The sequence below is a fragment of the Drosophila elegans genome, unplaced genomic scaffold (genome assembly GCF_018152505.1).
Source record: "Drosophila elegans isolate 14027-0461.03 unplaced genomic scaffold, ASM1815250v1 contig_397, whole genome shotgun sequence".
Classification (NCBI taxonomy): Eukaryota; Metazoa; Arthropoda; class Insecta; order Diptera; family Drosophilidae; genus Drosophila; species Drosophila elegans.
In genome coordinates, this window is record NW_024545782.1 from 4,656,430 (window position 1) to 4,672,554 (window position 16,125).

The 16,125-nt window shown below is 38.0% G+C and overlaps 1 protein-coding gene across 10 annotated transcripts in view; it reads right to left on the bottom strand.

Moving 5' to 3' along the window:
- Positions 1 to 16,125, bottom strand: part of LOC108135228 (protein madd-4) — a 60,887-nt gene that overhangs the window by 29,059 nt on the left and 15,703 nt on the right. For all 10 annotated transcript variants that reach the window (XM_017255873.2, XM_017255872.2, XM_041708770.1 and 7 more), the window contains exons 4-7: positions 9,203 to 9,313; positions 8,814 to 9,139; positions 6,656 to 6,830; positions 3,834 to 3,978 (exon numbers count right to left, since the gene is read on the bottom strand). In XM_017255873.2, coding sequence (XP_017111362.1) covers positions 3,834 to 3,978; positions 6,656 to 6,830; positions 8,814 to 9,139; positions 9,203 to 9,313 — 757 coding nt within the window. The remainder of the gene's footprint in view (positions 1 to 3,833; positions 3,979 to 6,655; positions 6,831 to 8,813; positions 9,140 to 9,202; positions 9,314 to 16,125) is intronic.

The following is a 16,125-nucleotide window of genomic DNA, read 5'->3' on the forward strand; positions in this document are numbered from 1 at the left end:
TTTAATTTTTTCCTTTTTCTTTTCGTTTTCAGATGCACTTTAAAATCAATAAAAGTCAAGAGCTGCCGAAAATGAGTGGTGTAAAAAAGGGGGAAGAGGACTGCTTGTGAAACTTTAATGCCACTTAAGGCACTTAAGACGGTCGCAGAAAAATACAGAAAGTGTACTGCTTGTAGCTTAACCAAATAAATAAATTTGAGAGTGTACATCAATAGTTTGGGAATATATAAATAAATCAAAGAAAGAAAATAGCAGTACACGTAATATCAATCCAGTTTAAATTTTTTTTTATAAATAACTTAAATATTTCCCTTTAAATACTGGGCTACATTGCCGGTTTTATTAGTTCTTTAAATTGTAAAGATTTAAAAACAATAGATTTTAGATTTATTTTTTTAAGGTACAAAGTCCTAGTGGTCAATACCATTTCTCAGACTAAATGGGTTAAATGTCAGCTGCTAGCTGGAGAGAAACGGGCATCTGACCAAGTCAAAGGGATGTTAGAAGGGAAAAACTCCCAAAAGCGCAAACGGAAATTGGCAGATGGCGAAATGCAGCCAACGAAGGACCAAAGTCGATGGAGGTTAGGGGGAGCAGAAACAAGGGAGTCGAACAATGCATAACGTCATAACGATCTGTCAGTTTGAAAAATCGCTGGAAGCTTCTAGCCCTCGGATACGTTCTGGTGCCCTTGCATCCGATTTTGGTATGAATACTCCCTGGGTGAGCAGCTGTGACGCTGATTTTGCAGCTATTGAACTGCGCTTATAAGCTTCATTGCCAGTGTGTGTTGGTGGGGGCCATGACAGTGTCATCGTCATTGAGCTTCTCGGACTTATCCTCATCAGCTTCTCCTCCCGCTGACTGCGTATTCATGGCACAATTGGCTTAAGGCAATTGGTAATATCCTCTCATGGCATTAACGTCAATTGTCGAATTCCACAGAGAAGTCATCCCCAGAGTCAGACTGCAGTTATGAAGGACGGCGACAGGAATGTGAGTGGCGCAGGAGCACGACTCGAACAAAATCCCGTCCATGATCCATTGGATTTGTAACGCTTACAGAACCCAGCACTCAGTTTTGAGACCCTGAAAGCCACAAAACCCAGCAGATTTTAATCATCCATTCGTCCTTCTGATTTTATTCGCGCTTGTATATTTCGCTCATTCATCTAATCTTTTTTTTCGTTTTGGTCAGTAGTGAGGGTGATCTTTAAAACGCATATTTGTAATCCAAGACCACTTTAATTGATAATTTTAAGCCGTTAGTTTTATGTGATTTCTTACCCTTTTTTTTATTTATAATTAAATCTAGTGAGGCATTAAGTTTTCTGGCCCCGCTTGGAAATAAACTTGCACTGCTTAGATCTCTAACTTTTAAAGTTTTCGAGATATTGACGTTCATATTGACGGATAGACAGACTCGACATTTGATCCTGATCAAGAAATTATACACTTTATAGGGTCGGAAACGCTTTCTCTACCTCTTACATACTTTTCAACGAATACAATATCTCTTTTCTCTACGAGTAACGGGTATAACAACAGTCAATTAAATCAAGATTAAGTGTTTTCAGTTCAGAACAAACTGTATTAGACAACTCAGCAGGAGTGGATCGTGAAAAAAATCGAGAATGAGGCAAGTTTTTGCAACAGACAGTTGGAAATCCTGTCACGTACATAAAAACTGCAGTTGTCCAACTGAGAAACTAGCCAACCAAATATGTATAATTAAGTACAATTGATTTCGTGAAATGTGTGCAATTATATACCCGGAGAGGGGAACTGAGCACCGAACATAAGTAAAAGCATTTCGATGTCCTTACAAAAAAAATCACACTGAGTCGGAGTCCACAGGTGAGCATTTATTTGAGGGTGGGAAGGCAGTTAGGAAATCCCCCAAAGAGACTCTGCAGTGCACTTGACATTTAACTGACATCTAAAAACTAAGTATAGACAGACACAATGAAATGTAATTACAAACTGGTCAAGCCAACATTGAGTAGGTCACTCTTGCTGAAGACGACCGCCCTTAACGATACTGCAATTAACCTGGGGGAGGAAGCTAGAAATTGATTTTGCCATTTGTCGCTGGATAATGCCTGAGTAAACGTCTGCTCCAAAAGTACTTCAGAATATCCAACTGGCATTACGCCAGAGCAAAGGACAACTTATCTCTGACAGGCTAATGGCCGGGAAAAGCCGAACCAAATAATGATTAAAAATTTATAGGACACTTGAACGTCCAAGCGAATAAAAGCAAACGGAACGACTTAAAGTTTACTTTGGTAGCCAGTCACCGATAATATTGTTCCATAGCTATACGGTTGCGTATCTCGAATATTTCATAATAAATTTTGTCTGGCCTCGATTTTAATTCTCCCCCAAGATTGATGGGGTAAACAAGAGTTGGCAGGTAAAATGTAGTTAACAGTCAGTGCATATCATTAAACTAATGGTTGTTTTATAATTTATGATGAATAGGTGCAAAAAGAAAATATGAGCAATTAACAAAAGGTGAAAGCTAAAAGCTTTTATCAAGTCCACATTGTAAATTCCGTCTGATAATTCCCGAACGCACCGCTTAATTTGTTAATTAGAGTTCCTATTAACTCACTGTTTGCACACACCTTTACTTGATGAAGTCCCCGAGCTACTTATACGGTGGAAACCCCTAAACCATTAGTTTTCGTACTTAACTATGGTCTTTAATGTGAACTTTTTTATTACCTTATTCCTCATCACGTTGCACTCCAAAACCAAATTTTCTATTTAACTCAGAAAAGGTAACTTAGACGTCCAATTTATGGCTTGGTTGCATCATGAAAGTTAACCAAAGTCTGAATTCAGCTTATTTGACAAACTTAAGCTTCAAATATATTATATCCCCTGGATAATCATTCATCTACAGGTAGCTACAAGGACAAACGAAAGGAACACAGTTTACAACCACCATTTTCAGTGGGGAACGGATATCTGCTACCTCTCGATTACCATGCAAACATTCAATCGAAACGAATTCCAATTAAATGAAAATAAATGAGCACGACAAATAGCTGACTCCTGCACACACACTTACGAACACAAAAGACAAAGAAATTTGACAGTACTCTTCGGTAGAGGAAAAAGTGGGAGGAAGGGATTACAAACGGCAGCCAAGCACGCCAAGAGCTCGCCACTTGTTTATTTATACTAAAGATAGCAAAGACAGCCGCTCATCGGTGACAGTAGACTGGCTACACTAAGAAAAAATACGAAAGACCGCTTTAGTCGAGTTAAATACCCGTTACTCAGATAACAAATTTCAGAATAATTGTTCGCCCATAACACAATCGCAGGTAAGGTGGCGAAGGAGAGACAGACAGACGGACAGATAGACGGACATGGATAAATCGACTCGGCTATTGAAGCTGATAAAAAAGGATAACGGCAGCTAACTTCGGAAAGCCAAAGTTTTAACACCCTTGCAGTCAAGGGATGGATCCAGTATAATAGGCAAGCAAAGCATGATATAAAACCAATTAGTCGTCCGACCGACAAGATAAGAAGCCATTTTTACAATTTCATAATACATTCTGCAAGGATATAATAATGGATTAGCCATTTGACATGTAGTAAACTATCTCAGACTTTAGGATAGTGCCTTTTCTTTGCGTTGTTTCAAACATGAGTAAATGGTCACCGATATTTGACTTTACATCAGACTAATTTGGTAAAACTAATGGGCTTTCTACAAAAAATCGCATATCGTAGCTTTCTCTCAGTATTGTTTATTCAATACAGCTTATTTTCTCTGTGTAAGAAATGGCAGGTAACATAAAAATTCAACTTACCACCGCCGCAGGTGACGGAGCACTGCGACATCGGTGCCATCTCCCAGTAATAAAGTGGTTGGGAGCAAGAATTGCCATCGCCGCCGCACACTCCGCAACCGTCGATTTTCTTTGTCGAGCCGATTTTTAAATCGCAGCCAACGCGCTAGAAAGAGATGACAGGTCGCTGGCGTTAGATTGTGATAGGCACCAGTCAAAGACAAATGGTAAATAATAATGGCTGCGAAAATAATGTGTAAATCAACTGTTGGTGGTATCAATAGCGAACCAACCAAAAAATATGAAAATCAATGGGAAAGGATCCTTGACATAATCAGAGGCATAGAGCAGAAACACAACAAGAGGGAACGCTGAAGTCGAGCTCCCCGACTATAAGATACCCGTTACTCAGCTTAAAAATATCAAAATAAATATTCCCCCAGAAAAAAATCGGGTTTCAGCTAGAGTCATCTGCTAAACTGTATTGCCAATACTACAAGCAAAAAACCGATCAGCAAACCACTCTTCGCTACCAACTACCGTATTAAATGCAGAGCAGCGGCAGAGGGCCGGCAGAGCCCGACTCGAACAGTGCATAGCCGCTGTCGGCAAACACTTTGACAAATTTGCCCGTGCAACTTGCTCACAATAAGTGCGAGCATTTGATTCTTAAATTAGTAACGGGTATAAAAAAAAACGGGCACTTGAGCCCCTTTGAACAAATACTTGGTACGCCTTTTTGTTTTGGAAAAAAACGGAATATTTTTTGAAGGTTGATTAAAGTGTGCATTGAACCTGAAACTCTTAAGATTTAAGTCATCCATCGGCAGTTAGGACGTAAGTTAAGAAATCTCGCAAACTAAATATTTTAATTTCTTACACAAATTATATTACATTTATTTAGATAAAGAGTTGAAGAAAACTTAAAAAAATGTTTCTTAACCCAAGAACGGCTCAAATCCCCACCTTAACAAAACTACCAAAGCTATTTACAATTTACATCTGCAAAGCTCCATAAAAAGGAAAACGAAATTGAAGTTCTGACTTTCCATTAATTCGGGACACCTACGCTAAGAACATATGCAGACACCCAGATTTCGAGTGTTACTTTTGTCGGCTTTCTGGTTTTCGGCTGGTTTGTGTATGGTAACCGCAAGACGCAAAGGCATAGCCCGTGGCTCGCATAACAAGCCGACAAGCAGGAAGCAAGCTCTTCGATTTATTTAGAACAGATATACATACTACCTATATACAAATATCAAAGTATTCACATAACGAATGCCTCTAGCCGCTGCCAACGCCGGTACTGCTGCGCACCCTCTGTTTGGCGACAAATAAAACACAACGTAAACCGCTTGACATATTGGCGTTTATTACAACAAATTGGTGTGACGATTTGGCGGCATTACAGCACAGCAAGAAGCTACACGAAACTTGGATAAGATGCCGTATTCCCACAGCCAAGCAAACACGCCTGCAGGTACGTGTGTGCCAGCTCTTTGGAACTGAAACTGAATCAAAACTCAAACATTCGGTTCGAGAGAAAAACCCCTCAGGCTGAATCCAAGTTTTGTCGTCTCTGCTGTGGCTGTCGCCAACTTCGTTTGACATTGTTGTAGTTGTAATCCTGCCGAGCAGTGGTTTTGCAGGCCGACGAGGGTTGCCCGTAAATATCATCAAAAAATTTAACGTATTACTTTAAAGACTTCGGCGAAATATTACATTAATTTTATCATTATACAAAAAATAAAGCACCAAAAACATGTTCACAGGAACGTAACAATTGTTAGCGAATTCCAGACTAAGTGCGTCGGTACACACACATTAACAAACTTTCCCCTGCAAGTTACTCACACAAACTAAGTGCGAGCATTTATTAGAATGTGCACTCTGCGTTGTTTTTCAGACACGAACTCCGTTTTTCAAATATGCAGTGACGGCATTATAAAATAAAATAGCCAATAACTTCTAAAATAATAGATCGATTTTGAAAATTTTGTGTCTACCGATAGATATGTCCGAACATGTCTTAAAGTGTGCGTGACTCCGTTTGGAAAAAAAAACTTGCGCTGGGTAAAAATGACTAGAATATGCATGTCAAATAGCTTTTATAGTTTCCAAGATCTCGAAGTTTATACTCGCTTATTGATCCTCATCAAAAATGTCCTTCTACCTTTTACATACTCTTCAACAAATACAATATTCCCTTTTACTCTACGAAACAAAAGAAACTGACGCTTTATTCTTTCATTCCTTGGCCAAAAAAGAGTCTTCACACCCCTAAACAAATTTTTCGGCCACCCCTCGGCACCCATGTCAACATATAGTAGCATACTTTGAAGCGCACTTCGTGGCACAGGGAGCAGTTCTTGTTGCCGCTCTACTCGTTGCCTTCCCGTTGCCTACCCGTTGCCTACCCGTTGCCTACCCATTGCCCTGGGGCACGCTTTATTGGCATTTCAATAGTTGACTTTTGACGGCACCAGTAACGGCAGTGGCAACCTGCCTGCCCCGCCCACCTTTTCCGGTCGCCCACTTAATGATTTATATATGCGCTGGAGCATAATGATACAAAGACGCTTGTGTTATGCAATCTACATACATATACATATGCTTAACGCTCTCCCGACGAGCTCCGTAGTGAGAGTAGCTTTTGTTTTTGCCTGTTAGGGCTTTTGCCAATGCCCAAGCCTACCTCGCCTCCAAAATTGTAATTTATCATATTTTGCCAAGCCGATTGGGAGCAGGTGGAAGGGTCGGTTTGAACCGGAAGAAAATGGGGGAAAGCTTCACCCACCCCCGCTGACTCTTGTTTCCCCAAAATTTGCCCAAATAGGACTCACCTGACATTTTCCTTGGATGCACATATCCAGGCTGCCGGAGCGACAGCGGGTTCCATCTTGGACCCTTGCCGACAGTTGCACGATGACGCTCTGCTCATCGTAGTGCTCCGCCTCCTCGGCATTCCCGCCTCCTGTCTCACGGGAAATGTCTTCGACGAGATGCGCCGGATGTCCCCTGCGGATGGAGAATATTTTTTTCATGAATTTAATGTAAAAGCCGTATACTCCTGCTATTAATTTAAGACCTGATAAAGTTGAAAAGTGTTCACTCCAGTATTATATAATTCTCATTTTAAATTTTCCCTCTGAGAATATTTAAAAAATTTTTTTCCCAGGTTGGCACAACGCTCAGCCACTATTCTGTCAATTTTTATTGCAATGTGTCATTTAGTTTGTGTGAATTTTTGTTTTTCAAACGAAATTCCTTGTGCCAAAACGTTGAAAATGTTGAGAAAAACATTTGGTATATAAACAAAAAAATTACAGTTTTCTTTGCTTAAGAAAAAAAAGACCCATCTAAAGGGCTTGCGACGACTTCTATAATATTTTTATAATAAAATACTAATTATTTTAACACAAAAACATATTACAACTTAAAATATTAAACTATAGCCGTCACAATCCAACTTCCGACTATTTTATTTGGTACCCATATAAAATCCATTTAATCAATCCAAGCGTGTTCTAGATTAAAGCATATAATTTTTCACATATCTTCATACAAATTTAGTCTTCTCTTTCGGATATCATCCGCTTATAAAATGCTTTCTTTGCGGCAAGTTTCTCTTGCCCGATTGCGTTTGCAACTAAATTGTTGAAATTTAAGGCTTAGCAAATGATTTATTTCGCCCGCATATGTGTTGGAAAAAAACCGACAGAAGGAGTTTGGGGAAAAAACCCAAACGGATTAACCGCAGAGACTGGAAACCGCAGAATCCTAAACCCAACACGGATGCCACTAATTTGAACCGCAAAAAGGGGAAAATGCTACAACACAAAAATAGAAAAAGAACAACAGCTTTTTTATTGTCACAGACCGAGGGACCGAAGCGGTAACATCGCCAACTAAGCCGCAGGACGTAACTGAAAGCCACTTAAAGCGACACCGCATGGCTGGCCAAACGGAATGTCTGATGAATAATGAGCCCACATCCGACTGGACCAGCTGCAGCATAGTCCGATTAAGAGTGGTCGTGATTTTTCTCTGCAACAAGCCACGCCTTTTAAAAGTATTAATAAATAAAAATAAAAGAGTAATAACAGATATTCTCATGCATGAGATAAAAAAATAAAATCGGAATAATGAGTGAACAAAAAAATTATTGAAGAAAGTTTTAAGTTTAGTTTTTTTTATTTTTTTTTCTGAACTATCATAAATGTTGAGAATATTCTTCACAAAATTCAAGTCAATCCAAATAAAACTAACCGAATTACAGCGTTTCAAACGACTGGCCGTGCAACCAGATTGTTCACGTATGAAAAACTTTAAATCGATTTTCCCTAAAACGTCTTTTTTTAAGTTCGAGAACACCAGAACACAAAATCTACTGAACCGATCATTTCTTCACATAGATCAGCAGGTAATCACGAAGATTTTGTTGTTTTTTGTTTTTATTTTATTTTAAATTCTTTTTGACTTATTAATAATTTGATAGTTCAGAATTACGCTTCTAATTTTATTGAAATCGGTAAACGATATCATATAGCTGTCATAGAAACTGTCAAATAATTGAGGTACAAAACATCATGGCTTCAATGTTTTTTAGCATATACGCAAGAAAATCAGAATTTTAATGTTTTCAAGAAAATTGAATTTTTGCAATAGCTGCAAGGGTACATAAACTTCTTCTTGCCGAAGCTTGCTTCCTGTCTTGTTTTAGCTAAAAACGCGTTGTTCACTTCAAAGTTCTCCAAAAAATTGAAAAAAAACTCTTTGCGCTTCTATAGATTTACGATTACCGGCTTATTTTACATTATTTGTTTTCGAAAATTTGTTCTTACGTTCCTTAAAAGTTGTAAAATAACATGTAATTAAATTTAAAAAAATAGTATCACAGACGTCGCCGCAAAAAAAATTATAAAAATATATGTTTTTTTCGACAATGCCCACTTGGAGTAGATTGTGGGTGCACCTCCCCAGCCGGCCAGTCACACTCACCTGCATGTGAGCGCGCAGGGTTCGACGTAATCGTAATGCGGAGTCCACTTGTACAGGGTGCCGTCGTAGGGGACATCGTTGTAGGCGGCACATTGGCTGGAGCGGAAATCCTGCTGCTCCGGACACGGCTGCATGTTGCAGATGCGATAGCGGGCGCTCTCGCCGCGGCAACTGCCTGTGTTGCCGTTGCCGCACCTACGCATCTGTTGCATGATGCCACCGTCGCAGGTGCGCGAACAGGTCGACCAATCCGACCAGGACGACCACTGGCCAGCTCCACTGCCTCCGCTTCCTGCTGCACTCTGACCTTTCGCACGCTTTTGTTGCTGCAAATGGGCAGTTGCATTTGTGGGCTTATTGTGCCATGCTTTGGCGAATGAACTACTTACTTCCAGTTCATTTTCTAAGTCAGATGCTGTGTTCCATGTGTCGTCGAATGCTTGACTCGCATTCAGTTTCTTCGCCCAGGCGGCTCGTATGTCCAATAAGCAGAGAGTGGTCTGAATATGAAATGAATGGTTGAAATAGGAGATTAAAAATAATGTTGGCAGTAACCCTTTTTAGGGGATGTGGTTTAAGTCTACTAAAAATACGATTTTTAGTTATTGGACTTTGAAAGAAAAAAGCAATAATAAAACTATGTTGAAAATACAATAATTAACCAGCTTTAACCCTTTATTTTTAAAATAACATTTTAACCTTTATTTTTTACGATAAAACTAATATATGTATTCGAAAAACAACACAACATTTTTGTGGGCAGATTCGAGCACCGTAATCTTTTAGAAAAGAACTCTTTTATTAAAGGCTTTTATTTTTAGGCTTTCGATTAATATTAATTTGTATAAAGGTCTTATAACAATTTTAACGCCATTAATTTTATTCACCAGATATGAACGCACTGCTTGTATTTAAAGTTTAAAAACCTATTATTTCCGCACTCAATAACCACTCCATTGCACCCACTTACAAAACTATATAGTTCGTAGCATACTGTCAACTTAAGCTCAATAATGCGATGCAAAGTATGTCACATATTTGTCATTTAGGGTTCAAGCCCCAGAGAAAGCTCTTTGCATTGATATAAATTGATTTCTTTCGCACGCGCTCTTCCCGTTAGTCACGTTAACAATTTGCATTTGTGTTCCTGCCTTGGGTTTTCCTGTTTTTCATACCGATGGCACATTAACCCTGGAACACGCATCACGTTTTTGTACGTAGAGAAGGCCAGAAATTGAAAGTAATCTCGTCAATGCACAGTGGGTAACATATAACAAATGCCCGGACTAACTAAAAATACAAAGAAATTGCTGCCTGTAGGCAACAGTGGCAGCATTTAAATTTAGAATATTCAAAAACAGAAGATCTATGAAAATAATAAGATCGCTTTCCGATTTTAATAAAATTAAAAGCGTTATTCTGAATTATCCAAAAGAGTTACGCAAAAAAAAATGTTAAATAAAGAAGTAGACATTTTTTCTCCATTTATCTTTTTATAATATTCCGATGGTGCTATATGATGTAGTCGTCCGATTTTCATCAAATTCAAACAATAAGCCTTTACTATATATCGAAAAACAAAAAAAAAGAATTAATAAATAGCAAAGTTTTAATTGTTATAATTATTCCAATTGCTATATGAGCTATATGACACAGTCCGATCCGCCTCGTTTCGACTTATATACTACCTGCAATCAGAAAATCATTTTTGGGATAGTTTCATGCAGATAGCTTTAAAACTGAGAGACTAGTTAACGTAGAAATGGACAGACGGTTATGGCTAGATCGACTCTCCTAGTAATGGTTATCAATATATATATATATTATATATATAAATATATATTATAAGGTCACTGCGCTGCAAACTTCTGACTACAATTATAAAACAAATATATAGTCGCTGTTAGTTTAGATGGTAATACAATAAATAGATTTTGATGCATGTACATATTAGTGAACTTTAATATTTTAGTGAAGCCCTCCTTAAGTATTACTGACAATGTCGTCGGCAGCTCTGTCAACCATTTGTTTTGGTTTCCTACATTCCCAAAAATTCGATTCGCATTCACTGTCGCCGTGTCAATTGTTCAGGGAGAAAAAAATGGTAGCTTTGGGTTGAGTATGCTAATACCATACGTTGTCTTCTCCTGCTGTTGCTGTTGTTGCTGCTTAATAGCGTGTCGCGAAATGTCCACGTACTTCAATTTTCCGAAAACTACTTTCTTATACGTATATGTTATATATATCGTGTGGGCAACTACATGCAATCAGTGTTAAAGTGCTTATCACAGGAAACAGAATCCATTAAGTTTATAAGTATTTTGAAATATGAACTTGAGTCGAAATTATGGAGTTCCTAATGATTAATGCTTCCTAACTAAGCTTATATAAGTTCCCTAAATTATATCACATTTTGTGAAAATTTTTTACAGTTAAATAACAAGTTGGCACAAATTTTTTTTTTGTTTTCGCATGCAATTTTTTATGTTATTGTAGCTTTCTAAAAAAAGAATCCATAAATCAAGTTTAGATTGGTAGCGATAGCGATTTTAGACTTCATATGGTCTCCCACAAGCGTCTAGTTACCTTAGGCATCGGAGTCAATTAAGTTAGCTTAAGTTATAAGCGGTGTTCACTTAATCGCTGAAACATATCTGCCAAATCTCATGGCTCAGTGGCTAACAACTAGTCGACTTAACAACTTTCTGTCTAAGCCAAGGACTGAGTCCTCTGAACTTCTCTATTCTAGCAAAGAACAATAAACCGTAAACACCGAAGTGGTTGGGGTGCAATCTTAAAGGCAAATCAGAGAAAACGGACCTAAGGCAATGTAAAAGCAAGTCAACAGCCACAAACAAATCCCAGCGAGTGTGTCGCCAGAGGGAGGAGCTGGTACACCCTCCGAAACGGAAGCTCATACCATATAAATTATCTGCTGCATGAAACTTGATCTAACCCAAAGAATCGCCCTCTCCTTTCCCTCGCATTTGATTGCAGTTTGGATAAAAGGAAATAGGTAGTACGTATCGTAAAGCCAACAAGATAGAATGCCCGATGCCTCATAGGTCCATCCATGCGGTTAGTATCTATTACCACGTTTTAGGTGTAGCCACCCTCCGAGAACGCGCTGCCTTTATGGTAAGCGGCCACTGTACAAACAGTAGAAAAACAAATGACGAACATACTTAGGACTTAACTCTGACCACCATCGCAATGACGACAGCTGTGTACCCTCCCTCTCCAACAGACAAGAAACTGGGTATTTGTTTAAATGCGGTTGGGTTGTGTACGGAAAACATCGGCAAACATTATTGGGCCATATATTTTATGCACAAGCATTTAGCGAATTCGGTAATTATTTATTTATGAGTTAAAAACGTTTCAATAACTCATTTTTACCTTTCTATGTCGAGTTCTACAGTCTTTAACGGGTTTGTGAGCTTGTCGTCGTCTTGGGAAAGAAGTCGTTGTAGGTGGTAAGTTAATGTGCGAATGTTATATATTTATAGTTCAGTAAAGGAGGGATAGAACCGCGAATGCTAATGAAATTTAATATATACGTAAATAGGCCAGAAGTTGGGAGTGCTCGATGGATTGGAGAAAACCAATTGTTCTTTGTGCTTATGTTAAAAATAAAGTATATTCAATCAGTTTCGGCATAAATTGAACAAGCTTTTATGACCTGCCTGCTTTTAATGAAATGATAATCAGTTGTTATTCGATTGTTTCCTGGAAAAAAGTTGTTGGTACTATTGTTAATATCAATAATATGAACTTCATTTTTTTTTGGGAAACATTGTCAAATGATAATTGATTACAACTAAGTATAAATTCCGTATGGAACGAACTTCATCTCGAACAAGAAAGGAAGTTCATATACCCTTGCCGCTTTTTCAAAAATTAAATATTCTTAAAAACGTTAAAATTATGATTAATATGCGTAAATGCTTAAAAACATTGAAACTGTGATGATTTGCAGCTCAATTATTCGAAAGTTCCTATGGCAGCTGTATGATATCATTTACCGATTTTAATAAAATTAAAAGCGTAATTCTGAACTGTCAATTTTTTAATTAGCCAAAAAGATTTAAAAAAAATAATACAAAATAGAAATTTACATTTTTTTAATTTGATTGATCAGACTTTTATTTTTATTCAAATCAGAAGACCGTCAAACTTATACGCATATAAATTTTTGCACTAGCTGCATGGTATATAAACTTCGGCTTGCGGAAGTTTACTTCTTTTCTTGTTAATTATAAAAAACTATATAGGAAAACATAAAAGTTATTAAGTAAGTTAGCACCCTGTAGCCGAATTTCTGTTGATGCTTACCAACTTAATCATTTTAAATATATGCTGATTCAATAGATTCGGTATAAAAAACTAAGAAATGTTAATCCACTACATCAAAATAAGCCCCCGTTTTACAACCTTCTGTCAGCCAAAACAGACAGCCAAGTCTATTTTCAAAGACAGAGTCAGATACAGTTTGGTACATCAGATAGGCAACGGGGAAGCAAACTGGTAGGAATTTTTTGGCAGGAATTTTTTGCATAAATACTGGGGTATGGTTGGTTAGGTCGGGGCTGAACGGACTGCGGTCCTTCAGGATGCTGTTGCCCTATGGCAATTGTGAGTGAGTCCAACAGACGATTAGACTGTCAAAGATGACGACGAGGACGGCTACGGGGATGTGAATTGGAGTGGAGTCGGGGGTCCTGTTCAGGTAAACGCTGTTCCGTCAGTTGATTGTATTGTACTGAGAGCTGGGGGATGAAGTGCCAGTATATATGTACTTCAGTTGGATAATGTGTCTGTAGCGTCACATCAGTTATTTATTCAAAGCGAAAGCGGCAGGCAGCGCAAAACGTCAATGAGCTAAAATTTCTATATGCGAAGGTTGCAAAGGTTGCTGCCACAAAACCGGAGGTGGTTCCGATGGGGTGGGATCAGAGTATAATGGCTAGGACAAAGTCAAGCCTGTGTCGCTACAGCCACAGCCACAGCAGCAAGAGTAACATCAGAAACCGAAACTTTGACATGACAAGGGATAGATGGATGGATGAACTGGGTTCTGGGCTTTTGGGTCTCTGAATTGATGGTTCTGCTCCGGTTCTACTTCCGACTTTGGGGGCCTGTCTAACCTGTCCGAATGTCTAGGCCTGTCTATCCTTTTGACTGACATTACTTTGTCATTAATTTTCGATGGCAACACTTAACGTATTTGGAAACAAAGGTCAAGTGTCATAGTCCGCATCCTTCCAAAAATATAACTTCAAGTTAGGGTATAGAATTTCAATGACGCAATTTAGAGAGAGACAGAGAGTGAACCAACTCACGCATCCCGTCTGTCCGTCTCCCTCTATAATGCCATTTAACGGCTGTAAGTGGCCAAGGGCTAAGCCGTTGTTAACTGTTTCCGGCTTTAGATGCAACCTGTCTCGACTCTCGGCACAATATGGCTTCGCTTTGACCTCCAACTACACGTTAGCCACTGTAAACGGATTTGTTTGGGTCGAATTGAATTGGGTTGCCTGGAAGCGATGTTATGAGGTGGGACTGTTATGCGATATCTTAAAAATCTGGTGCGCGGGACAAAAGGAACAAGAGCCCTGCATTTATGAAAACAAAACAGTGTTTGGATATCCAAAGAATTTTAAGAATGGAAGAGTGACTAGTGCATTAATCTGTAAGACTTGTCTTGCAGCGCTAGGATAAGAGTTAAAAATAAATAAAATAAAAATAAATGAATACAAATTATTTCAAAGTAGTATACACTAGCATTTTACTCAAAACATTCACTTAACATATTTTATTGAGAATGGATTAAATTACTCAAGGCATTATCTATACTCTCATGTTTAGTTAGTGCTTTACATTTTTTTTGCATCTTATACTTAAATATTAAAAAAAAAAAAATTTTTTTTTAAAGCAAAATATGCAAAAATATGAAAAATGTTCCGACTTTGCTTTAGAGAAATATATCTTATAAAAATCCCTAAAATGTTATTCTTAGTTGGTTAAAAAGTTCAATCTTTATTTGAGCTCCTTAGCTATACAGTGAAAGAAATTCCAGATTTTTGGCCAACAATACACTTTCTGGCTCAGTGTGCGTTAGTAACACTTTTTATTGGATATATTTATAATAGTAATAAGTGATTTCGACTTAAAGTGTTTTCCTTTTGTATTTTACTTAAGTACATTTTTTCTGTGTTAATGCAATAACCAATTGTTCTCTCTTTTATGAAACTCATCGCATATAAGTTACACAAAAAGTTAATCCATAAAGAATATAATACAAACAACAAAAGGCTAAAACCGAATATAAAAAGCCAAGTAAATAAAAAAACAAACAAAAATTTTGATTCGTGCCAAAAACTTTGTCGATAAATATCATCGATGGTTTGATGAGTTCTAGAAACCATACATAGCAGTGGGCATAAGGGAACTTCCGGCAGAAGAAATTTTTGTTTTTTGGAGGCCTTTGATGCTTTGCGTGTCGGAAAGTCATTAACTCAAAACGGCATCGAAATAAAATTGAAATGAAATGCACGACATGCCGTTTGTTAAACCGTCAAAAAGGGTCGAGAGAGGTAGTGGGTGTTAGAATGGACTTGAGGACAGGGTTAAAAAAAACAGCAAGAGCGACAGACAACCTGAAACAGAACCAGTAGCAGTCACAGGATTACATGAGAATATTACAAATAGTATGTCTGTTCTACACGTTCGAACAGAGCGATGAAAAGAGAGGGCTAGAACAGTATCGGGTGAATGTAAAAGAGTCAGCGAGTCTCAAACGGAATGCCCAGCAAGACTTGTCTGGAGTTGGTACGTGATATTTGCACAAAAGACGTGAATTTCAAGTGGCGCGGACAATCCTGATCCCTTTCCATCCAGCAAACCACATGTGGACGTAGAACAGGAGGGACGTAAGCAACTTCGTAAAATTGAGTTTTCATGTAGGCTATTTCACTTTATTAATTGCTCGGGGAAATGCTAGGATAGGGTGTTGCTCGATTTATTAAAATAAATATTTTTAAAATTTCCCATAATAATAAGTAGTGGCTAGTAGACAGTTTTAAACGGTACTAAATTAGTTTGGATTAGTACGGTGGTGGTTGAGTCAAAAGCAACCACCCACTGTAGTTTAAGAAAGACTTTTTTGTGTTCTTTTTTTAGCATTGTAATGTATTAAAAAAAATCCACCAAAAGGCAAGCATTTGCAGAATCAGACAAATTTATTAAGACGTTGTACGACCTATTTTTTTAGGGAAGACGTAAGCAGAACCGGTACAAATATTTCGGTATC